Source organism: Schistocerca americana, chromosome 8 (assembly GCF_021461395.2).
Source record: "Schistocerca americana isolate TAMUIC-IGC-003095 chromosome 8, iqSchAmer2.1, whole genome shotgun sequence".
Classification (NCBI taxonomy): domain Eukaryota; kingdom Metazoa; phylum Arthropoda; class Insecta; order Orthoptera; family Acrididae; genus Schistocerca; species Schistocerca americana.
This window is the reverse complement of record NC_060126.1, coordinates 187680844-187706728: the sequence shown is the minus strand read 5'-3', so window position 1 is coordinate 187706728 and position 25885 is coordinate 187680844. Positions and strand designations below refer to the sequence as shown.

General features: G+C 40.4%; 1 protein-coding gene across 2 annotated transcripts in view; it reads left to right on the top strand.

Moving 5' to 3' along the window:
* LOC124544662 (DNA repair protein RAD50) overlaps positions 1-25885 on the top strand; it is a 251508-nt gene that overhangs the window by 72310 nt on the left and 153313 nt on the right. For both annotated transcript variants that reach the window (XM_047123280.1, XM_047123281.1), the window contains 2 exons: positions 1775-1932; positions 22985-23156. In XM_047123280.1, coding sequence (XP_046979236.1) covers positions 1775-1932; positions 22985-23156 — 330 coding nt within the window. The remainder of the gene's footprint in view (positions 1-1774; positions 1933-22984; positions 23157-25885) is intronic.

Genomic DNA, 25885 nt, shown 5'->3' with positions numbered 1-25885 from the left:
ACCTTCTGTACACTGATGGCTCCAAGACCAAACATGATGTCGGGTGTGTCTTCCCCAAAGGCACTGACCCTTTTCGATACCAGCTTCTGGAACACTACTCAATTTTTACCGCAGAGCTCTTCGCCCTGTATCAAGCCACCCAGTACATCCGCTGACACAGGCATTTTAATTGCGTTATATGCTCTGATTCTCTCAGTGCCCTTCAGAGCCCCTGTGTGCTGTACACAGTCCATCCCTTAGTGCAATGGGTCCCAGGAAGCTTCCATTTGCTCACTGTTAAAGCAGCCACTGTGATGTTCATGTGGGTTCTTGATCACATCAGTCTGATGGGAACTGAGGCTGTTGGCACTGCTGCCAAGGCTGTAGTCCTCCTACCTCAGTCTACTAGTTTTTCCATTCCTTCACATGATCTCTGTGTCACCATCTGTTGGCAGATGGTGTCACTTTGGCATCACCACTGGTCCTCTGTACATAGGAACTAGCTCCAAGGAATTAAACCTCTCCCAATGGCTTCGCCGACCACCTCTCTGCCCTATTCTCGTGAGGAGATCATATTAGCTAGGCTGCCTATTGGGTACTATCTTTCTAGCCCTCGCCATTTGTTAAATGGAGATACTGCACCACTTTATGCTGATTGTCACCAACCTCTGATGGTTTGCCTTTTACTGATTCAATGCCCTTTTTCTAATGCTTACTTTCCAGTGTACGTTTCACATTTTAGTCATTGGCCATTTTAGCGAATGCCGAGCGTGCTATTGACCACATTTTACTTTTTGTGCATCTTAGCAATATGGGGGAAGGACATTTAATCTTTGGTTAGGGATCTCCGCTGTCTCTATGGCGTATTCTGTGGGCTTTACTCCAAGGGGAAGTCCTTGTTTTTAGCTCTCTTTCCTTCCATTGATTGGGCTTAATGTATAGTTGCTTTTAACTTCTTTTGCTTATTGGTGTTCTAGAGTTATGACATGGGCGCTTGTGACGTCAGTTGTTTTTGCACCCTGAAACAAAAAAAAAAAAAAAACGGGTAGTTTTGTATGGATAGCAATGTATAATGTTACGTAGGATTTTATGCACTGTGCTCGCAGTCATGTCCAATGTTCATGCAATTCCCTGTGCACTGCAAATTTGCTCACTTCCGCTCAACTCCTCCTGCAGTGCTGTGGCCACATCTTTGACAAACATTGAATGAGGTGCTTTTGTCCCACTGCCACATTGCACTTCAAAAAAACCTGTCTTTCAGATTTTGTAATCATCTTTTCCATACCCTTAGCAAACATTGGACCATTGCCTTTTTTCGTACCCTTGAGTCCCTGGAACTTCTGCAGAGCTTCTGGGGCACAGTTACCGTTCTTGTAAAACAGCTACCAGCAGCGCACAATTGTTCATACAGACTTTCATGTTGGGTGTCATGGATGCAAACTGAGAGACAACCATGTGCCGTGCATCTGTTGGTGTGCATTTTCTGACATGTACGGCACAATCTGTTGGTCGTATTGTTTTTTCTCCAAGACATTACCCCTGTATTAATAATATGCTGTTCAAATTTGAAATCGTTCTCAGGAGTGGTTTCGTTTCTACAGTGTGCCGAAACTGGAACTTTAATTGTGGACATCACATGTTCGGCAGTTATAGAACCGTTTTTAAATGTGTACCTTGTGCTTAATGGTACGTAATTGTCTACAGAGAGATAATTTTGTTATAATGTAGTGAAAAAGAAACTTGGGAAAATGCTAGAAAACATAAACCTTGTAATTAATTTTTCTTTATTTTCCAGAAAGAGCTGAAGACAAGATGAAAATACTAGAATCGCAACAATCAGATTTAAAGAAGAATATTAAGGAAGTGCTTGAGTGGAAAACTTTAGAAGAAATAACTGATTTAATCAACAGTTTTAAAACTGAAGCAAGGAACTGGCAGGAGCACTTGAAATCTGTAAGCTGTGACTGAAGCAGTTTCTTTTTGTTTGTATTTGAAAAATTTAAATTAAATTAAAAAAAGGCAGGTTTTAACTTTAATCTAATGAATATATGTTCTTACTGTGTTGCAAGATAGTACTTTATACCATTGATCTCAAATTATGAGTGTATTTCACCTCCAAATTAGCAAGAATTGGACATGGTTACTCTTCGTTTACACATCAGCTGTTTTATTCTGCAACAGTGTGGTTTCAGTATGATGATAGTCAGCACTGAGCTAGTCTTGAGCTACAAATAGGGTAAGCATTACAGTTCATGAACATTACTAAACATCAGTTTCTTTTGTGTTGTTAATCATTTTTCTTAGGTAATATAGTGCACTTCAAAGTGCTGTATGGTGTCCACATCATTGTCATCAATCTCCTTACACAGATATGTAAATAATGGTAGAGTAATTTATTTTCTCATTTGTGGACTGTACGGTTTGAAGCGTTTAACATAAGCAGCAGGCAACACATGCAGAGTGAAACAAACTCAAATATATTTTGGTGATATATCTTCTGGCAGTTACATGTAATGTCTACACTTATAAATTGAAGTTGCCTCCTCACTTTAGTTTGTATGTTCGGTGTAATCTCAGGAACTAATGTCTGGGTTTTTGATCAGGTGTTATCTGATTTACAAGGAAGGTCTGTGTGAATAATTTATAAATATTAGATGGAAATTGTCTGAATTGTGATGAATTCAAATCCTGCAATGCTTTGAGAGATGGAAATTGTCTGAATTGTGATGAAGTGAAATCCTGCAACCCTTTGAAAATGATGTCGTTGCCACCTATCATTGCAGCTGCCCCAACTCTCGGGAGTGGCAGTGAGGTGAAGAGAGCAGCAAAGCTACACTATGTGATCAAAAGTATCCAGACACCTACCTGAAAATGACTTATAAGTTCGTGGCACCCTCCATCGGTAATGCTGGAATTCAGTATGGTGTTGGCCCACCCTTAGCCTTGATTTCAGCTTCCACTCTTGCAGGCATATGTTCAGTCAAATGCTGGAAGGTTTCTTGGGGGAATGGCAGCTCATTCTTCACAGAGTGCTGCTTTGAGGAGGGGTATCAATTTCTGTCAGTGACACCTGGCACGAAGTTGGCATTCCAAAACATCCCAAAGGATGGATTCAGGTCAGGATTCTGTGCAGGCCAGTCCATTACAGGGATGTTATTGTGTAACCACTCTGCCACAGGCCATGCATTATGAACAGGTGCTTAATCATGTTGAAAGATGCAGTCGCCATCCCCGAATTGCTCTTCAACAGTGGGAAGCAAAAAGGTGCTTAACACATCAATGTAGACCTGTGCTGTGATAGTGCCACACAAAACAACAAAGGGTAGAAGCCCCCTCCATGAAAAACACGACCATACCATAACAGCACCACCTCCGAATTTTACTGTTTGCACTACACGTGCTGGCAGATGACGTTCACCAGGCATTCGCCATAACCACACCCTGCCACCAGATCGCTACATTGTGTACCGTGATTTGTCATTCCACACAACGTTTTTCCACTGTTTAATCATCCAATGTTTATATTCCCTTCATCAAGCAAGGTGTCTTTGGCATTTACCGCCATGATGTGTGGCTTATTAGGAGCCGCTCAACCATGAAATCCAAGTGTTGTCACCTGCCGCCTAACTGTCGTTGTACTTGCAGTGGATCCTGATGGAGTTTGGAATTCCTGTGTGATGGTCTGGATAGATGTCTGCCTGTAACACATTGCGACCCTCTTCAACTGTCGGCGGTTCTGTCAGTCAACAGACAAGGTCGGCCTGTACGATTTTGTACTGTATGTTCCCCTTCACGTTTCCACTTCAGTATCACATTGGAAACAGTTGACCTAGGGATGTTTAGAAGTATGGAAATTGCATGTACAGTCATAAGACACAACCAATCACCTGACCACATTCGAGGTATGAGAGTTCCGCAGAGTGCCCCATTCTGCTCTCTGACGATATCTAATGACTACTGAGCTCGCTGATACGGGGTACCTCGCAGTAGGTGACAGAGCAGTGCACATAATATGAAAAACATCTGTTTTTGGGGGTGTCCGAATACTTTTGATCACATAGTGGAAACTACATACTATACTGGGCCTGGCGGTCTAGCGATAATGTACGTGGAATCGAATCCCAGCCAGAGCATTTTGTTATTCCACACTTATATTTTTATGTTGCATTCACCCCTCTATGGTGTGGAGATTCGCCAGGGATGCAGTGTGGTTTGGATCCCATGTTACACTAGAGATCCCCTTTCCCCAGCTGATAACTGGTTATGAACTTGCAAATCACTTAAGTGACTTCAGTTGATTGCAGTCGTTTCAGAACAAATGGATAGTGAAAAAACATGTGAATCCGAAATCTGTAGTACTCAGTTTTTTACCAAAAAAGTAGAATGTTTTCTGAAAAACTATTTCAGCATGGGATGCAACTTGGCTTAATTTACATAAAGAAAAATTTTCAGCAGCACAGCAGATAGAGATGGCTCAGCTTTTCTCAATTTAAACATATATACGAACATGATTCTTTGTATGATAGGGTAACAAAGTCTACCATGAAAGGTCTGTGACAAAGAATTTTGGCACCGAGTCTCAATAGCATTTGGCATTGGGACATGATCCACTCAGCCATCCACCAGTACATGATATGCTACATATTAAAATACAAAGCCAATCACACACACTTTCAACCAAGATTTGCATAGAATAGTTACATCATGATGTCTTTTCCCAAGTGCCGTGAGATGTCACTCAAATGCCAATTAAATACATAATACACTGACAGAAAAAAATAATCATGTTAGATTACATTTGCAGGTCAAGCAGTTCTAAGGTACCAGATGTCAACCCTTGCTTGAAACACCCATATTACTATGTGGTGTACAAATGCAGCAATGTGTGCACAAGCTCTGTCATCCAGACTGCTGTACAAATGGTGTCCTGGGATGCATTATGCCATTCCTGCTCAACCTATTCACACAGTTCTGTAAGAGATTTTGGTTGATGAGTCATACAAGTCACTTAACATGCCATCACGTGCCACACATTCTCTATTGGAGACAAGTTGGAGATCGAGCTGCCCAGGGCAGTAGCTGCACGTCTTGCAGAGCATGTCGAGTTTCACGGCCAGTGTGTGGGCTTACATTATCCTGTTGGAATAACACATCACCTTCCTAATGTAAGAACAGAAAAAGAATGGGCCTAACAACATCCAGCATGTACTGAGCGCTGATTAGTGTCCTCCCCAGAAGTAGCAAGGATAAACCAGAGTTGTAGCAAAGCCTGAGGTCAACTTTGTGCATACAAATAACCATCACTTACGTGCAAGCAGGATCGGCTTTCATCGCCGAAGTACATGGCATTCCATTTGATCTCTGAAGTGATCCTCTGAAAGTACCATTCAAGCTGTGCACATTGATGCTGTGGCATAAGTGGAAGACGGGTTAGAGATGTGCGTGCCCATAGTCCAACTGCTAATAACCGGTTCGCAACAGTTCGTGTTGACACATGTGGTATCACAAGCCCTCTTAACTGTACTCTGGTAGCTGTACAATCTGCCACTGCTGCCCTTAAAATAGGACAGTGCTGGTGGGCATCTGTCCCTGTGCTGCCTGGATGTCCAGAACCTTGTGTACAGGTGTGTGAATGACCCCATGACCACTGATACCAGCATTGTTGCACAACTGACGCAGCACATAAAACTTGTGATCCAATTCTCCAAAGGACCATCCTATTACTCGGAAGACCACAATTTGACCCATTTCACTCTTGCTCAGTTGGCTGTAGTAAGCACGAGTGCATCTCTTTGGCACTGTTGCTTGCTTGCTTCACACATTTGCACCACACTGAGCCTTCTGGTTGTAAGCATTCTTTATTAAATGGTAGACGCACAAGATGCTCTGGCAGCAATGCCACTACTATCTGGTGGCAGACGATACTAAAACCATTATCAGTACATCTTCTGTCCTCCATGTGGCATATGCTGTCACCAGATCAAAACTGACATTGTCTGTTTACGTGTACTGATTTTTTTTTCCTGGCAGTGTAAATAACGTTCGCGCCACCTGAGAACTTTCTTGCTTGTGCTTCTTAAGTCACTAAAATTATATGAAAGTATTGATATATATTGAGATATCTAACATAATTGTATAAATTTTTTCATTACTGTATGGACTGGTCCATAAACAAAATTACTGCTATGCCAGACAAGTCATCTGACCACTGTGTGAAGCTGGGACAGATCGCTGGTTTGTGTAGAAAATGGAAGCTTGTTCACTGATATGACAAAACTACACTAAAGTGCCAAAGAAACTGGTATAGGCATGCATATTCAAATACAGAAATATGTAAACAGGCTGAATACAGTGCTCCAGTCAGCAAGATCTATACGAGACAACAAATGTCTGGCGCAGCTATGAGATTAGTTACTGCTGCTACAATGGCAGGTTATCAAGATTTATGTGGGTTTGAATGCAGTGTTATAGTCTGTGCACGAGCGATGGGGCACAGCATCTCTGAGATAGCAATGAAGTGGGGATTTTCCTGTATGATCATTTCACAAGTTTACCATGAATATCAGGAATTTGGTAAAACATGAAATCTGTGACATCACTGCACCCTGAAAAAGACCCTGCAAGAACATGACCAACAACAACTAAAGAGAATTGTTCAATGTGACAGAAGTGCAACCCTTCTGCAGATTGCTGCAGGGTCATTCCATGTCAAATCATGCAGGTCACGTCACCCTTCATCTCAGATTTCCATGAAACTGTGCACATTTGCCTATACTTATAACATAACAACTAGTACAAAATCTTTTTACTCTCAGGCTAAAACTTCTTTTCATATCAAATTTTGAATGTAGTGATATTCTGATAACTCGGGTTTGCAAGACTGATTAAGGGTTTCCTACAAATGGACACACAAATAAATCTGAAATCACAATACTTTGTGTTGTGACGAAAAAAATAATATATTGTTGACTTCATTTACTTAAACTCGTGGCTTGACTTTTTTTGGGTTCATCAACATCATATTTTATCTGTTACTACTTTTATGTTTTAATTTCATGTACTGACACTTTCCATGACTTTGGAGATGTGCTCCCCAATTTAGTCCTACAGGACTAGACGTGTAAATAAAAAATAAAAAATTCTGAGTAAGATCAATTATACCTGACACCCACTGCTGCAGATTTTAACAAAAACTTTTTGTACTTTTACTTCTGCATGGCAATAGTCAATGCAGAATTTCTCACTTACTTCATGTAGTTTGAGAGGAAGAAATGGAATCTTTTCTACAAATGTAAGTCCCACAACTGAAGTTTGTCATTTGGATTGCATTACTTCAGATGATAATAATAATAATAATAATAACAGAAAGTACCTTATTTTCAACACATCACTGTCATATTTCCCCAGATGTCACAGAAGGGATGTGTCTGTATTGAAAAAGAAATTAATAACTATTCTTGACTTATGGGAATATAGAAAATCAACTTAAGCTGTTGTGGTCCAAACAATGATTTTTAAATATGTAAAACACTTTCTGACAGCTGATACAAGATTTATTTTTTCAAAACTCTGATATTTTAAAAAAAGAAAAAAAAGAAGCAGCACCCTGAGTTTTGATAGATAGTGGATGTTTATTTAACATATATTACATCATTGTTCAGAAGAGCATTCAAATCAGATTGTGTAAACTGACAACCTATAGTAAGGTTGCCTCATGAAAGTACAGAATCAAAAGTTATCAATTTAATCCAAACTTTTTCATTACACAGGTTTACTTTACTTAGGGTGTCAAATTAGCGTCTTTATACAATTATTCTAGCCACACTAATGTTAATTTAAAATGTGCATCTTTAGCAGTGATGATCCCTGAACCTAATAATGAAACTTCTTAGAGCATCTTTGTTTTTAATCCACTGTGACAAATTGCATTCTGTTGACTTCATACCTTTTTCATCAAAGTAATACATTCTGCCTAATGATGTTGATTTAGGTACACTAACAGCACATAAAATGTTTCCAAGGGCACAAACAAGAGTCTTCCCTCCCAGGCCAAAAGAATGACATTGCTTGTCCAGGTGGGTGGAGAAAAAGTACTTCAACGTTTTCTTCTTCACCACAGACATTTCAGATGAAGGCAAAGTATTACATGTCATGACATACATCTGCTACAAAAGAATTTTGTTGAGGCCAGTACATGTCCATTGTGGGGCATTTTCATTGAATGAAAAATCAAGGAAGGCTTATCAGAAGAAGTTGCTCTTCTAATCTCTAAAGAATCGAGAGAAAGTGGTTTGTAATGGTGAAAATTGCTGGTACCAGGCATTATGTGAGTAGTTGGAAATCTCTTTACAAGTTTATTGCATAGGAAATCTACATTGACTTTCTCTAAGAAGTTAAAAAAAAAAAATTGTCTATATTAACTTCGCAGAAATCGTAAACACCAGATGCAATTGTTATTTGTGCATCATCCGCTTGTTGAAGACTAGCTCTTCTCAATATACATTTTTTAGTTCCTCCCAAATCATTGCACGCTGATTTACCATGGCTAGTAGCAAAAAAAGGAATGTCCAGCTTCAGTAGCAAAATCGTTTTTGTGCTCACACAAGTAGTTAAAGCTCTTTTTATTCTTATATTGAGCAGCACATCCATCAGTGAAATAATGCATTGTCTTCACTTCTGGGTAATGCTCTGCCAGCTACTTAACCATTTCTTTCTGGGAAGCAGTTACAAATACTACATCAAGTTCCATATCATGACTTACAAAGCAGTAGTTTACTGTTACCAATTTAGTTTCTTCATTTACCACATAAACACACATGGGTGGATTGTACAGCTGCTTCTTGTCTAGCGGTAATTCTGAATTTCATTCTGTATTACAAAACTACAGTTTTCATCAAAGTCCATTAACAGAATTGTTTTTTTCTAGGGTTAGATTTTCTTTCAGTTTTTTCAAGGATTTTTGACTGACACTTTGATATAATTGAGTGTGGTTTAAGTGCCTGTAATTTTTTACTGACGAGTCTATGTATTCACCAACAGTTGCAGACTGCTTTACCAATTCTGTCTGATGATCTGTGTTTATCCACTGGCTGAGCTCAGTTTCACCATCAGCATCTTTGAACACTAATTTCTGTTTTAATGACTCTGCCAGTTTGTCATCACTGAGACAATTATGACAGTGATAAAGTGTGCAGGTGTAGTTTTCCGAGTCACATACAAGAAATTTTATAAGTTCTTTGTATGTTTCTTCAGTGTGTTTCGCATCCAAAAGCAGTTTTACATTTTGGTGGATACCACACACACACACACACACACACACACACACACACACACAGAGAGAATTAGTGTCAGCAGCACCAGCGAACAAAATTTAGAAAGACCAATGTTAATTTTTGGATTCTCACATTTAAAACAAGAGTACAGTTCTCTTAAGTTGCGAATGATGAGTCTTTTTGCTCGTACACATTCTTCTGAATGCTAACTTTGTCTTTTGCCCCTGTTACGATTTGAGTATGTATATTCATGATTTTGGTAGAAATCAGTTAAAATCTTTACCACTTCATCAGCAATAGCTTTCTCCCTTTTTGATATAGGAATTGCTAAAATACCCATTTCTGTTTTCAGTTTCCTTGCTTGTCGAACCACATACTCACTAACATTGAATTCTGACATTGTCTTTTCTTTTGACCAAGAGGGTGGAGCTGAAGTTAAAATTTTAATTTTTTCAAGTACTCTTAGACTAGCCACTTTTTCTTTCATTAACAATATCATGGCATCAAAATCTTTGGCTTTCTTAACAATTTCGTCATCAAATTTTTCTTCTTACTGCAATCTAATGCCCGGCACACTTTTCTTTCCAAAATATGCTTCACTTTTTCTAGTTTCTTTTTGCCATGTGAAGCCTTGCTGTGATTTGGAATGAAGTTATAAGGGAGAGCACCCCAAATCATGTAAAGTTTTATTTGCATCCTCAATACTTCGACTTTTTAGTACAGATTCTTGAAATGTCACCTCCGCGTCATCTGCATCACTTTCATTTCTATCACTGATGTCAGTTTTCCATCCACAAATCTTACGACATGTTGTGCACAGCTTTTGGCCTGCTTTTACATAGATACTTTTAGCACTTAATGTTTTAGACAAAGACAAGCAAACTGACCCCAAAGATTTTTTAACTGTTTGTTTGTGTTTTTGGGAGGATCACATGAAGCTCTTTGATGACTTTCAAAAACTTTTAAGTAATTGTATCTGTGATGTCCACATATAGTAGCATTTTCTTGATCTTGTGGAAAGTTTATATTGCATCACAGCAATATCACATCTCATTGGTCTTCATTCAGCTCTTCTAATTATATATCACTTACAGCATACTTTATACAAGTGGAATGATGGGGCCACTCCACATACAGATGTGACCTGTCTCACAGAAAGACAAAGAGCAACAGAGGCCAAATAGACTAATTGTTGCATACCAGTTATTCTCAACAATGAATTTCAGCAATTGTTGCATTGTTTTCATGCCTATAAAGATTTCAAACATGCTACTGCTGTCTAAGAACATATTTTTATCACTGTGAGCAGGTGATTGGTTGAACTTACAAATAATATATATTATAGTCTTTAAAAATTGCTGAATTTGTCAAATGAAACGAAATAAATTTTCACAATTAATGTTAACATGCCTGCCTAGAATGAGTTATACTTAAATATGCTAATTTGATGCCCTTTCATGTGAGACAATGAGTGGATAAACTTACTTTTCCATCACAGCAAAAAGTATTTTGATTTCAGATGTGTGCGTCAGTTAGCAGAAGACCTGTTAACCCCTAACTCGCGAGGTGACTTTTTCTGTGAAGTATACCACAAGGTGGGGATCTCCAGGACCCCTATGTTTAAACTGAGATTCAAGGCTAAAATCATTTGAAATTTTTAATTTATCCTATATACAATTTATTTTTACAATCATTTAAGTATTGTTTAAATGCTTCTAGTTTACTTTATTGCACTAAACAAAGCCTGTAGCATTTTTATCACACAAAAGCACATAATTTTGTGTGGTTTATTTAAACAGTACACTTAAATTGACTGGTAAAGTGCTGAATTTTACATTCTGAAAATTATATAATCTCTGTAGCAAGTAAATTTCCAAATAAAACTAAATTCCATGGTTTACATTTTTGCATAAAAATTCCACCTGATAGGTACAAAAAGAAAGTCTGTCAAATTGACATTCATTGCTGGGAACTACAGTTCTCTTATCACTCAGAACACATTTGATTTTAACAGACACTTTAAGTATTTCATTGAAGAAACAGACAGATCCCATAACAACTTACCTGACTTTTTCCTCTGAATGATATTCTTGATCGACAGCAGAACTGTGATCACTGGCTAATATAAAATAGTCATCTTTTTCATTTATTTCTTGATCTGTGTTACTACCACCTACCTCCGTAGACCGAACAACAATTTCATCAAACTCTAGAAAGTTAAAAATGACACATTCATGGCAACATATTTTGAGCTATACGGTACCCTACTGAAGAAAACAGGTACATAGTTCACGAGGCATGGTCTAGTAGACTCCAACATGTATCAAATAACACATGTCAACAATAAACACAGAAGGCGATAATGCAACCGACAACAAAACATCGTAGGCTTGGCAGTTTAAGGAGGATAGGCGGAATATAGAAGCATTACACCACAACTGACCTTGGAGAGCGAGTTCGAAAATTTTTGTGCGGTCTGAGAGACCACACCTCGTGAGTTAAGGGCTGAAATTTTTATTTTATTAGAAAACTTATAATCTAGGGAATTATTTAAGACCAAAATGTGGTTCCCTGCAGGTTGGAGAAATATGATACAATCATTTTTCCACATCCTCACAATCTTTCTGTAATCGGAAACTGACATACATTAATATTTAAAAAAAAATTTCTTTGTGACTTAACTGCTTAAATAATTACATCTGTTGAGTATGTTTTTCTCTTAACTTACAAAAAAAATTCCAGATTAAAAGCCTCATAAACACTTGAGTTATGGCCATTTATGTAGATACGTACCATTTTGCATTGATATTCTTGCAGAGCCTAATTATCAGAATAGCACTACATTTAAAATTCAATATAAAATAAAGTTGTAGTCTGAGACCAAAAAGATTTTGCAGAAGTTTCTGTGTTATAAGTACAAACAAATGTGCAAAGTTTTGTGCATCTCTGAGATAGAGGGTTACAAATCCTTGAATTATTGCATGTATTCATGTGGAAAGGCCCTGCACATTTCAATGCTGGGCCACCAAGAAGTGTCGGCATGCGAACCATTCAACGAAACGTCATCAATATGGGCTTGTGGAGCTGAAGGCACACTCGTGTACCCTTGATGACTGCATGACACAAAGCTTTATGCCTCACCGGGTCCTGTCAACACAGACATTGAACTGTTGATAACTGGAAACATGTTGCCAGGTCAGAAGAGTCTCTTTTCTAATTGTATTGAGTGGATAGACGTGTATGGGGATAGAGAAAACCTAATGAATCATGGACCCTGCAAGTCAGCAGGGGACTATTAAAGAGGGTGGAGGCTCTGTAATGGTGTGGGGCATGTGCAGTTGGAATGATATGGGACCTCTAATATGTCTAGATATGACTCTGACAGGTGACACCTGTCTGATCATCTGCATTCTGTCTGATCGCCTGCATCCATTCATGTCCATTTTGCATTCTGACAGAACTGGGCAATTCCAGCAGGACAGTGCGACACTCCACACGTCCAAAATTGCTACAGAGAAGCTTCAGGAACACTATTCTGAATTTAAACACTTCTGCTGGCCACCTAACTCCCCAGGGATGAACATTATTGAGCATATCTGGGATACCTTGCAATTTGGTGTTCAGAAGAGATCTCCACATCCTCGTACTCTTACGGATTTATGGACAGCCCTGCAGAATTCGTGGTGTCAGTTCCCTCCAGCCCTACTTCAGACATTAGTCAAGCCCATGCCACATTGTGTTGCGGCACTTCTGCATGCTCGCGGGGGCCTTACACAACATTACTCAGGTGTACCAGTTTCTTTGGCTCTTCATTGCATTGTATTTTGTTGTGTCTGTCTTTCATGAAATGCTACAGTCCTAAAATACACTCCTATTGTGTACATAATAATCTTGGTTTCCATTAAGCCGTTTGTTGTGTAATGGAATTACTTAAGATTATTTCACTTCTATCCATGTTTGTCAATGTGAAAACTGCCTAATTGCACCATGGTGTAGACCAGCTCCATCAGGTTCATGCGTAGTGAAGCACTGCGGTGTTCAAAACAATCCTCAGATTGATGACGTCAATATAAATGCACTGTTTATTTACCTTGACTAATATAGTTGTTATTTTACTACTCTTTTATTCTTTTATTTGCAGTTCACCCATGACCAAAATGTTACATTTGTTTACAATAAACATACCATATGTCAACTTCTCAATCCAATGTGGCTATCAAATCAAGAGTTGTTTTTCACTCTGGCCTGTGTAAACACAGTGTTGCCAGGCATAAATCACAATACAGTGGAACCCAAATATACATCTACATCTACATTATAACAGCAGAGGAGAATGATTGCCCGGTCACAAGCCAAAAAAGACCGTCTCACACTGCTATTCTGTGTCAAAGCAAGTGGTGATTTGAAAATTAAACCACTACTTGTTTACTACCATTCAGAAACTCCACAAGCCTTCAAGAAGTGTAAAGTACAGAAGAGCAGGTTAAATGTGATGTGGACATCCAACAACAAGGCTTGGGTGACACGTGATCTTTTTTGTGATAGGATCAATGAAGTGTTTGCTTGTATGAATCTGCCGCTCCATGTCTTGTTTGTTATGGGCAATGCTCCTGCCCATTCTCCAGGCCTACAAGACCCCCTCCTTGAAGAATTTCAATTCGCCAAGACCCAGTTTCTGCCTCCTAGCACCACCCTGTTACTTCAGCCTATGGAACAGCAGATTATTTCTAAACTTTAAGAAGCTCTACTCGAAAGCTCTCTTTCAGCGTTGCTTCAAGTAGTCTGAAGCTATCAATCTCACTCTCAGAGAGTTTTGGAAATATTTCAGCATTGTTGCTTGAGTCAAGATGATCGAAAACGTGTGGGAAGGGGTTACCAAAAGAACACTCTCTTCCACTTGGAAGAAGCTTTGGCTGGAGTGTGTTATTGAATGTGACTCCAAGGCATTTGAGCCCGTAGTAAACAAGATTGTGTCTTTGGCCAAGAGCATGGGACTACAATCACAATGATATCGATGAGTCTGTGGAAGATCAAAGCCAAGAAATGACCACCAAAGAGCTTATGGAGTTGCAGTGTGTTTCTCAGCAGGAAGTTTTGGAGAGGTGTTCTTCAGAGGAGGAGGAGGAGGCGGTAATTGCAAAGCAGCAATCTTCTGGAGCAATAAGATAAATGCTGACACTGTGGGATTCGGTTGCATCTTACATTGAAAATCATCACCCACATAAAGCAGAGGCTACACGCATTACAAATTTACTGGATGATAATGCTGCATCGCATTTTCACGTCTTCCACACATCATCCTCCATTGTACAACCTAAGATACAAAGCTTCAGATTATTTTTGTCTGCATCAGATCCAGCATCTGAATTTCTCTGCCTGCTCACAACCAGCACCTGTGTAAGATAACATAGAGCTATCACATACGTGCTTTTCTTAAGAGGCTCATTTTTGTTCTGCCCCTTATTCTTACTGCTTTGTCTTCAGCATAACAATTATTTACTCAGCGGGCCATTTGGATGTCTCAGCAAAATTGAGAATTTCTTGAAAAACTGATATAGAAATTCTGTTTTAAATTAATTGCAACAAAACCCTGCTTATACACTTTTCAAGGGACTTCAAAAAATTGCGGGAAATTAATTTTTAGGTGGTAAAAGTTTCACATAGGATCCCCTCCTTGGGTTTTATAGCTTACGCATGATGTGTGTACTTGATAGGCATCAAAATACTTGCCAAAGATTTGTTTATTATTAGTAAAGGTTATATGAATTTTGTACTATGTTTGCCACTGATGTAACTAAAGCTGGTAACTGTCTGGGAAGTAGAAGCATTTGGTTTAATTTTATTCATCGTAATTGATAGTTTTGGCAATGCCTGCAACTGTGTCATTAGTTGTTTCTGTAATGAAACACTGCACCAATTGTATATAATTTTGTGTGTTGCACGATGTGTTCAGAAAATTTATTCTCATTGTAAAAGTGCAAATATTGCATAAGAATTTTTGTATAATGCTTCTGTGTGTGTTATTGTGCCTCTCTTGCACTATAATCATCTTTTTGAGGGTATAATGTACTGTGTCTTCTCCATTATGCAGAAAACCGCATGTAGACAAACCACTACTCACACTGTTCATTTGTGAAACATCACAGAAAATGCTTGCATAAATATTTGCACTTGAGAATGAGACTAATTATTGAAATGCATTGTGCTGGGCACAAAAAAATAACATAAGTGGTGCAGTGTTTCATTTTAAAACCAGAAACATTTGAGCAACGCCAAGTAGAGCTTGGCAGCAGCAGGAGACGAAGCACAAATAGTTCTGACATTACCAATTCAGATCTGCTAAGTAGAGCATCCTGATGTCAAGAAACTTAACCACGTAATGTTTGTAATCACTACTTTAAGGCCAATGCCCTGCCAGCATCATGCACCCCCAGGGGGCTTGCCACTCTTTGGTGGGTTTGTGCTTGGCTACCATGGGGCTCCAGCTTTTGCAGCACCTTTTCCCTTCCCTGCTGCATGTCTGCCCTTGCTATTCATTTCCCTTCCATTGGGAACATGTCTGAGATGTTTTCGGAAAGGTGTTCCATATTTTCAGTAGCTGCTGTCAGAACAGCCGCTCCTTTTTTCTTTCTTTGTTTCCCTTCTCCTATCCTCCTCCTGCTTCAGCGTTCGAGGTTCCTCTGTTCCTTCTTCTTCCCAGTGCTTTCCTGAAGGCCAGCCCTTGTGTCTTACATGTCATAGATGACTGGGTAACACGTAATTCCCAGTCCCAGGTTGTCAGGCACGGTTCACATGTTACACGCCAGGCCCAGGGAGGGCCTGAGCTGCTACATTCCCAAATTGTTGGTTGGTCCCTCTGTCAGATGTTTATGAGGTGTGATCTGAGGTGTCAACAATCACCTAAGGTGGGTGCGCCCCTTAGGAGGGGTACTCCGATTTGGAAGGAGCGCGGCATTGGGATTTTCTCGCAGTGAGCCAATCATCATATTCACAGTCAGTGTCTATTAAATGTAAACGGAATGAGGCTAACGATTTGAAGACACTCAGAGTTGCGCCACAGTTCCTCGTGGTTTCACCTACTGAAGACAGTCAGTCCTTTGCTATGGTAAACCTATTTATTATTCAGAAAGGTGTTGATGCAATAACTGGCCCTTTGAAATCCTGCTGTCATTTACACTATGGGACTTTGCTTTTGGAGACTACTTCTGATTCACAAGCACAGCTCCTTGCAGCTTTGCTCCTCCACGGCTATGCTGTTTGAGGCTCATCAAATGCTGAATTCTTCCTGTGCTGTTATTTACACTAGGCTGCTCAGTGGTCTGACCAAGGCAGAAAGCCAAACTTACCTCTCTGATAAGGATGTCATTGCAGTCAATCAGGTGATGAAAGAGATAGATGCGTCCTTACTGACCACACAAATTCTTTTTCTCACTTTTGATAGAGTGGTGCTTCCATCAGTGATGAAAGCAGGTTATGAAGTTGTCACATGCTGCTCATTGGGAATGATGTTCATAGTGAATCCATCTCCCTGACTACCTGGCTGCAAGCTGTTGCAGTCCACATTTTCCTTCCTCACTTTGACCTTTTCACTTTGTACCATTTACATCCTTCCTTCATTCAATATCACCAGGGGAGAGCTCTTTCAGTTTATTGGGCAGCTCCCTCACCCCTTTCTGTTGCTCAGTGACTTTAACATGCACTGTCCCCTTTTTTGTTCTCCCAGAAATTTTCAGAGATATGCCCCCTTGGCTGACCTTCTCAATCAACTTAACCTCATCTGTCTTAACGCAGGAGCACCCATGCTCCTTTCAGACTCCACGCACACTTATTCCCATTTGGGCCTCTCCTCCTGCACTGTCCCGCTTACCCATCGTCTTGAGTGGTCCATTCTCTCTGACTCGTACTCAAGCGACCTTTTCCCATGTGCTATCCAATTGCTGACTTCTACCCCACCAATGTGCACACCCACATGGCAGCTTAGTAAGGCCGACTGGAGGCTTTACTCCTCCTTGGCAACCTTCGACCGACATGATTTCTCCAGTTGTGATGACTAGGTAGAACATCTTACAAATGTTATCCTTACTGCCTCAGAATGTTCCATTCCTTGCACTTTCTCTTTACCAATTCATGTTCCGGTCCTTTGGTGGACTGTGGTATGCAGCAATGCAATTTGCAACCATCATCCTATGACAGCAAAGTGCATTCTTTACAAACAGTTGCGTGCACAGTGCTGTCGCATTCTTCGGGATAGCAGTAAAGCTAGCTGGGTTTCCTTTACTAGTTCTTTGACAGTTCCACTCCTCCTTCAGTCGGGTGGGCCAACCTCTGGGGCCAAGATCCATACCCAATTTCTCGCCTGACAGTAGTAGATAATGTCATAGTCAGGGTGTATATACTCTGGGACAACTGGGAAATCCAGAAAAAAACCGGACATTTTTTCATCCGGGAGAAAACTGGGAAAAAGCCAGAAATTTTTTAGAATTCAGGGAATTATTTTGTGTTTTAGTTTTCAGTTAAATTTTCGTAATTTTGGCTGGTAGGAACTGATGATACTCTAATGTCTGTCAATAGCAAAATGTGTCCAAGGCTATGGGACGAAGACTGTGTAATACTTCATAACAACAAACTGCTTGTGATGAGCATGATGTCACAGTTTCTTGCAATAGGTTCATTTGAGCACTTTTCAGCGGGTTCAAGCGCATTCGTAGTTGAGTTGCATATGAGCAGTACCTTCTCCCCCTTCTGACTACTTGAGGTGTGGCTATTAGTGATTTTGCTTTTTCCTCTTCATTTCAAGCTCTCATATCATAGGAAAACTAAACGGATTTCTGTGGCCGGGAGGTATCAAGTGAATTAAAATACATTCGCATCATTACAGAAGGCTAAAAGATGTTATTAGTGCGTTTTCTGATTATTTTATTTCCGTGTTTTCGGCAATCGACCTTGCAAAACAGTGAAGTTATTTTTGTCAGTTTGCCAAAGCACTTTCACTTTTATTTATCTTTTCCACAGAGGCAGTCAGTTTATTTGAAATTAAGTATTGCAATTCAAACTGTTAGGTAGTTTCAACTGTTTGCTGAATTTCAAGTGCATGTCTTCGTCTTCTGACACATATGGCGGTATGCCATAACGAACCTAACATGAGATAATACAATACTGGTACGCCAAGAAAATTTACGTTCCAAAAACCACACTGAAAAGCTTAATATCTACTTCATTGTGAATCTGGATATATGAATGCGCACTTTAAGCCGAATTATGCATTTTAGTATGGTTTACCAAATTCTGATGCTCTTCGAGTAGCCTATGATGTTCTGTTTCTTTTATGATGTAATGTAAGTTAATGCTTTATACGTATGAAGATACGAGCTTCCTATGTCATTGTAGGTGCACACATGCAGTAACTTCTGTTTTGTGACACTTTCTGGCAGCTGTTGAAACGAACCTGTTTCTAACAGGTCATGGGAAAATATTACAAATGTTGGTTTGAGAAGCATTAGTGTCAAAGTAAATTTCCTTTTAGGCGGCATGAATTATGTTACGTGTGAGAATGTTGTATGAATTTATTAAATTTGACTCTCATTTCAAACTTAACACTTTGAGGACCAGCCAGTTAGAAGAACTTCAAGCCCAAAACACCGAGACATTTATTCATTATTTAAAATTTTACTGGCACATTTGTGTGATGTATCTTAAAGGGTAACACGCAAAAAATGACCAAAATTATATGTATACTATATGTACTCTATGTATATTAATTTAAACCATTAACTTTTCCTATTTGTGCGTTCACGCTACTTAACAGTGATGTTGTTTGTCAATAGCAACATCACATGTCCTAAGCTCTGAGTATCTACTGTCATTGGCTGGTGAGATCACATGACATGAGCTATGGTTACATTACAAAAGCACATCACAATCTTGATTTCAATGTTTCAGAAACTAACATGCTGTGTTTGGTGGAATTCGAATTTACACTTTCATAATACGAAAATACGCAGTAGGTGAGAGAAAGTATTCTGTCACTTAACAAGGAAAAAGTGTATTTTCACCGCGGCAAAAGTGTATTCTCTCTCTCTCTCTCTCTCTCTCTCTCTCTCTCTCTCTCTCTCTCTCTTTTCCCCTCCCCCCCCCCCCCCCCCCCCCCCCCACCCCCCACCCCACCCCTGCATATACACCCTGCGTAGTGAACCCTACTGCTGTCTCCAGCACCTTGGGCTGCTATTTTGTGGAGATTTTGAGCTTCACCTACTATCACCTTGCCTTCCTCCATCGGAAACGAGTGGAGGAGGCTTGGACAATACCTTTCTCTTCTCATAATCATGAGTGTTACAATGCTGCTTTTATTATGAGGGAGCTAGATCCTGCTCTCACTTCGTCCCAATAGTCCACCCCGGGGCCGGGTGGTGTTCACATTCAGATGTTGCGGAACCTTTTTCTTGTGGCAAGCACTTTCTCCTTCATACATACAATCGCATCTGGGCAGAGGGCACGTTTCTCAGACACTTGTGCGAAGCCACTGTCACACCCATACCTAAGCCCAGCAAGGACAAACACTTTCCTTCTAGATGTCACCTCATTTCTCCACCAACTGTGTTTGCAAGGTGATAGAATGTATGACTCGTGTGTGGCTGGTGTGATGGCTCGAGTCTCACAGTTTACTAATCACTGCACAGTGTGGATGCTGAGTGTACCATTTTGCAGTTGACGATATCGCCACTTTGTCGACCCATGTCATCAATGGGTTTCCGCAGTAATACCATACTCTGGCCATGTTTCTCGATTTGGAGAAAGGCTATGACACCTGTTGGAGGTATCCTCTGTACTCTTTACACATGGGGCTTCCATGGCCTCGTACCCCATTTCTTTCAAGAATTTTTAAAAGACTTGAGTTTTCAAGGTATGTGTGGATTCTGCCTTGTCAGACACCTTTATCCAGGAAAACGGTGTGCCTCAGGGTTTCATCCTGAGAGTCTCATCCTCTTTGTTATTCCCATTAACCCTATAATAGCTGTCTCCCGCTGGGTATCTCTGGCTCCCTTTTCATTGACGATTTTTTAATCTATAGCAGTTCTCCATGGACTCGTCTTCTTGAATGGCCTCTTCAGGGATGTTTGGTTCATCTTTACTCGTGGAGCATCGACAATGGCTTTCACTTTCCTACTAATAAATCCCTTTGTATGAATTTCTGACGGCGCAATTGGTTTCTTCCACTGTCTTTACATCTTGGGCCTGTTGCTCTTCCGTTTGTTGAAACTACAAAATTCCTGGGCTCATCCTCACTAGGAAACTTTCTTGGTCCTCCCACATGTGTAACCTGGCAGCCCGCTGTACTCAGTCCCTTAGTGTCCTAAGTAGTACTTCCTGGTGGGGAGCAGATCTGACTACCCTCCCCTATTTGAAACTAGACTGTGGGTGTTTCCTTTATCATCTGCACATCCGTCCCTTTTATGCCGTGTCAAGACAATCCACCATTGTGGTATCTGTTTGGCTACTGAACCCTTTTACACTAGCCCAGTTGCGAGTCTGTATGCTGAAGCTGCTGAACTATCGCTATCATGTGAGTTTCTCCTCAGTAGATACGTGTGCCATCTGTCTGCCATGCCTGGTCACCCATCCTACGCTTCCTTCTGCAATGACTTTCTTGGCCGCCAGTATGGGGCGCGCCTTTCGTCTCTGTCACCTCTTGGAGTTCGCTATCAGCTCTTGCTCCAGCTGCTTAACTTCATGCCACCTGCCACGTTCCCGACGAGTGAACCCTTCACCACCTTGGATTCATGCGGCAGGCCGTGTTCATCTTGGCTGCCGTTTGCTTCCCGGGAACACTACTCTGGTCTCACTCGATTGCCATAAGTTTCACGACCTTTGCACGAAACTTTATGATGGTACCTTTGTGTACGTTGACAGCTCTCGGACTGAGCGTGGTGTCGGGTATGCCTTCGTCATTGACAGTGAGGATTCTCGGAATCTGCTTCTGGAACACTGCTCAGTATTTGCAGCAGAGCTCTTCACACTGTATCTGGCCATGCAGTACATCCGGTGACACAGGCTTTTCAATTGCGTCATCTGCTCCAATTCTCTCAATGCCCTTCAGAGCCTCCGTGTGCTGTACACCATTCATCCCTTAGGCGATGGGTCCAGGAAAGCACTTGTTCACTGTTGAGGGAGCCATTGTGATGTTTATGTGGGTTCCTGGTCACAATTGTCTGACGGGGAACAAAGCTGTTGCTGCTGCTGCTGCTGCTGCTGCTGCTGCTGCTGCCAAGGCTGCAGTCCTTGTACCTCCGTCCTCTAGTTCTTCCATTCCTTTCGATGATCTCGGTGTTGCCGTCTGTCGGCAGGTGGTGCCACTTGGGCATCACCACTGGTCCTCTCTTCATGGGAACAAGCTCCAGGGAATTAAGCCTCTCCCAGCGGCTTGGACGACATCCTCTCGGCCTTCTAGCCCTGAGAATATTTTAGCTAGGTTGCATATTGGGAACTGGCTTTTCAGCCATTGGCATTTGTTAAGTGATGCTCCCTTATCACTTTGTGCTCATTGCCCTCAACCTCGGACGGTTCACCATTTCCTGATGGAATGCCCTTTTTTTAACCACTTACATTCTCGTTTACGTTTGCTGTCTGAGTTATTGGCTGTTTTAGTGTATGGAGCGTGGACTGTTGACCATGTTTTACTTTTTATTCATCATATGTGAATGACATTTAATCTTTTGTTCAGGACCTGAGTGTTTCTGTGGCATATTTTATGGACCTTTCTCCTTGTTTTTAACTGTCTTTCCTTCCACCGATTGGGCTTAACTTGTAGTCATTTTTAACTCCTTCTTCTCCTTCTTCTTCTTCTTCTTCTTCCTCCTCCCCCATGTTCTACGGTTCTGGCATGGGCACATGTGACCCTAGTTGTTTTTGTGCCCTAAAACAAAACAGAATCCGCACTATGTTACGTCAAATAAGGTGGGTTTTTTTTTTCCTCCATGAACATTATTCCATGAAGTGTAAATTGTGGAAAAATTATAAACTTTTCTTGCGGAAAATAAATAAATAAAAAAAAAAAAAAAAAAAGCTGAAAGCAGGATGAAATCCTTTAAAGAATTATAGACACATGTTAATGCATAAAAAGGTATGAGTTAACGTTGTGAACATAGGAAATTTGATGGGAGGGATAAAAAAAAAAATGTTGTAAGTGGCGGGAAAAACCTTAATTTTTTGAACGTAAAAGCGCCCGCAGTGTAGTTTCAGCTCTCCAAGACTGCAGACGTGTCTGCAAGTTGCGTTTGTGTGTGTGTGTGTGTGTGTGTGTGTGTGTGTGTGTGTGTGTGTGTGTGTGTGTCCTGCTGACAAAGGCCTTAATGGCCGAAAGCTATGAGTTTGTGAATCTCTTCATCTCTTTATTGTGCCTATCGTGATTCAGCATCTCCGCTATATGGTGAGTAGCAACTTTCCTTCTCTGGTATTGTTACATTCCATCCTGAGTTTTCCATTGTTTGAAAGAAAGAATAAATAAATACATAGTTTATGCTGTGATGAAAACAGTTTAATGCTGATTTTCTGTGTCATCTATGTTCCTAATAAAAGTTTAAATTTAGCAAAGAAGATATGCTTTATGGGAGTATATGAATTATATTGTTGTTATAAAGATTAGATGTATTTTATCCATAGCCTATCACATCCCCTGCTCTGTGTTTATGTTTCTTCTTTGAGTGTTGTATTTTGATTTGTGTTGTATTTGCTTTCAGATGGAGATTGAACTTCAGCAGATATCTAGGGATGAGGAGCGAGTATTGGAAGAAACAAGCCAAGAGCAGATGACTCTTGGAAAACTTCAGAAAGAGGAAGAAGATCATAATACTCGAATAGATGCACGCAATAAGAATCTACAGAGATTGGCAGAAACATTTCAAATAAGAGGTGTGAATATAATTGTTATTAATGTTAACTTCATTCATGGTCATTAGTAAAAGCTACGATGATAATCATCTTATAGAGTGACCATTGCGATAATCAGTGTTTGAAAATGAAAGGTTGCTCTGTTTTTTGTTTCATTCAGAACAACAGAAAACACTCTTGGAGAATTTTTGAATAAAGAAAAATGTAATAGAGAGCTTGCATGGCCATTGAATGACCAAAAAAAAAAAATTAATAATAAGATACTTCTTATATATCTTTTAAATCTTCAGGGAAAAAATACTTTCCTGATCTCCAAAAATTGCGAATTTGTGTCTTTGAACTGTGCCTCTCTCTGATGAGCATCCTTCTACCTTTGCAAACAGCTACAGAATTGTTTCATTTTGTATTACATTTTTGGGACATATTTCCCTGCCTGTGATATACATTTCTACTCTCTTCAAGCTCTGTCAAACTTCCTGCCTCTCAGTTCGCCAGTGCAGAACACATACTCACCATTGCTTCTTTTGAACTCAAGTTAATTTTTGTCCCAGACCTCAGTCATTAATTGTGTTCAATCTTTGACTCTGATATTCTTCCTAACTAATTCCTACTCAATAAGATGACTATAACACTAACACAATACTAGTAGGTGATCAAGAGACTACGCTGATGACACAGAATTGGCAAATGTAGAAAGTGGGTTATGGGAGGTGGACATTATTAAAACAACATTAGAAGACAGTGTACGACATACACACATGCGCTCTCTCTGAGTGTTTACTGCCTACTTCTTGCCATACCAAGTGCTTAATCTGTTAAACTAAAATAATATGGAACAAATTGTTTCATAATTCAGAAAATTAATATGTCAAAGCTTTGAATATGGATAGTACGATAGCACATCAAGCTAGTATGGGCAACATAACAATGAATTTTGCGATAATGGGCATGTAATAACACACCTGTTAACTTAGACAGTTATTACAAAATTTTTGTACAACATTTTTCCAACACCAAAACTACAATCGCCACATCTTAAGTACCTGAAGAAACAGTCGCTTAAGGCTCTCAGTATTTTAAAGTGTCTTAGCTGACAGGATTTGTCTGCTCCTATTTTACAGGCCATTTGTGCGATATCGGCTCAATTATGGGTGCACGGTGTATGGGTCAGCGAGGCCCTATTGAAAGATGTTGGAAATGGTGCACCATGAAGGGATTCAGTTGGCCACTGGGGCATTCAGAACAAGTCTCACACCAAGCCTCTGTGCAGAGGCTGGTGAATCACCATTTCATGTCAGGTGACGGATACTTACGGCGCACCAACTATATAAAACACTGTCCCCACCATACACGCTTGCATACCATACCATTGCTCGGCTTCCACTGGCATGGCTTTTCCATAACCAGCAACAAGCAACGAGGCCCTAAGGGACTTGCGCACAGGATTGCCTTTTAGAGATGGAAGTGGTTGGTCATAATGTTTTATGTTGGGGTTGGAGCAGACTTCCACCAGAGACTTCGACTTATTTTAGATTTGACTAATTTTAAGGAAGATAGTACACCAGATTTTACATTCCAGTCTCTGTTTTCTAACGTTTTAGATATGCATCACGGTTTCACAGTTGTTTACACTGATGGCTCCAAACAAGTAGTGTTCCCTGACCATGTCACTAGGATTCGCATTCCTGACGGGTATACCATTTTTGCAGTGGAGCTCCATGCAATCCTGAAGGCACTGGAGCAGATGCATCATATTCAGAGCAAACAGTTTCTCATCTGCTCCGATTCCCTTAGTGCCTTACAATTGTTACAGAACCTGTACCTAGCTGAGGAGTTGGTCCAGCTGATATATGACCAACTATACTCGCTCCAATGGCAGGGTAAGCAGACGTCATCCTGCTGGGTGCCAGGTCATGTAAGGATATTGGGTAATGAGGCTGCCAAGGAGGCCTGCGGAGGGTAGGGTGTGGCACAGTGTCCTATACCCTTGTAGGCTGTCATTTCTGCACTCCACAAGAAGTGCATGCAATTGTGGGATGAGGAATGGCTCGCGATGACGGCCAATAAGCTGCAGTTAGCAAAGTGGCTTTTCTCCTGCCAGTTGCTTAGGCGGAATGAAGTGACCCTCACACATCTTAGAATTGGGCACTGCCCTCTCACAAGTAGATTTTTACTATGGCGAGATGATCCACGTTTTGTGATGCTTGTAGATGCACATTTCTATCTGCCATGTTTTAACACAGCAAATTTTACACCGTGATGCAAGGGCAGAAGCAAATATTGGAAGTTATCTGCCCTCTAGTTTAGCTGATTATGAGATGAGTGTAACAAAGGCTTTAAATTTTTGTGATGTGTCTGGACTCTGGCCTAAACTTCTAGGCTGGAGGTTTTAGTGTTTTGCAGAGTGGGTGGCTCCTCCTTTTTTTTCTTGTGGCCAGCCAGCCACATCGATCTGTTATATTGTTTGATCTCCTTATACCACTTTCTTCCTATGTCATTAATGTATTACTACTGATGCAATACTTCATCTCAACTTCTGTGTGGGTACACACATAGTCTTCCAACTTTTGTTACCTTTGTTTTACATGCTTTTTTATCTTCCCAGTTAGTGTATTTTACTCACAATCATCTCAATGTGTTTTTACGTGGGTGCTAAAGACCTTGCTGTCATGTCCCTATACAAACATCTCCAGCCATCCATTCATCCCTCCATCACCATCTTAAGTATAGATGTCTGTTTCGATAACAGT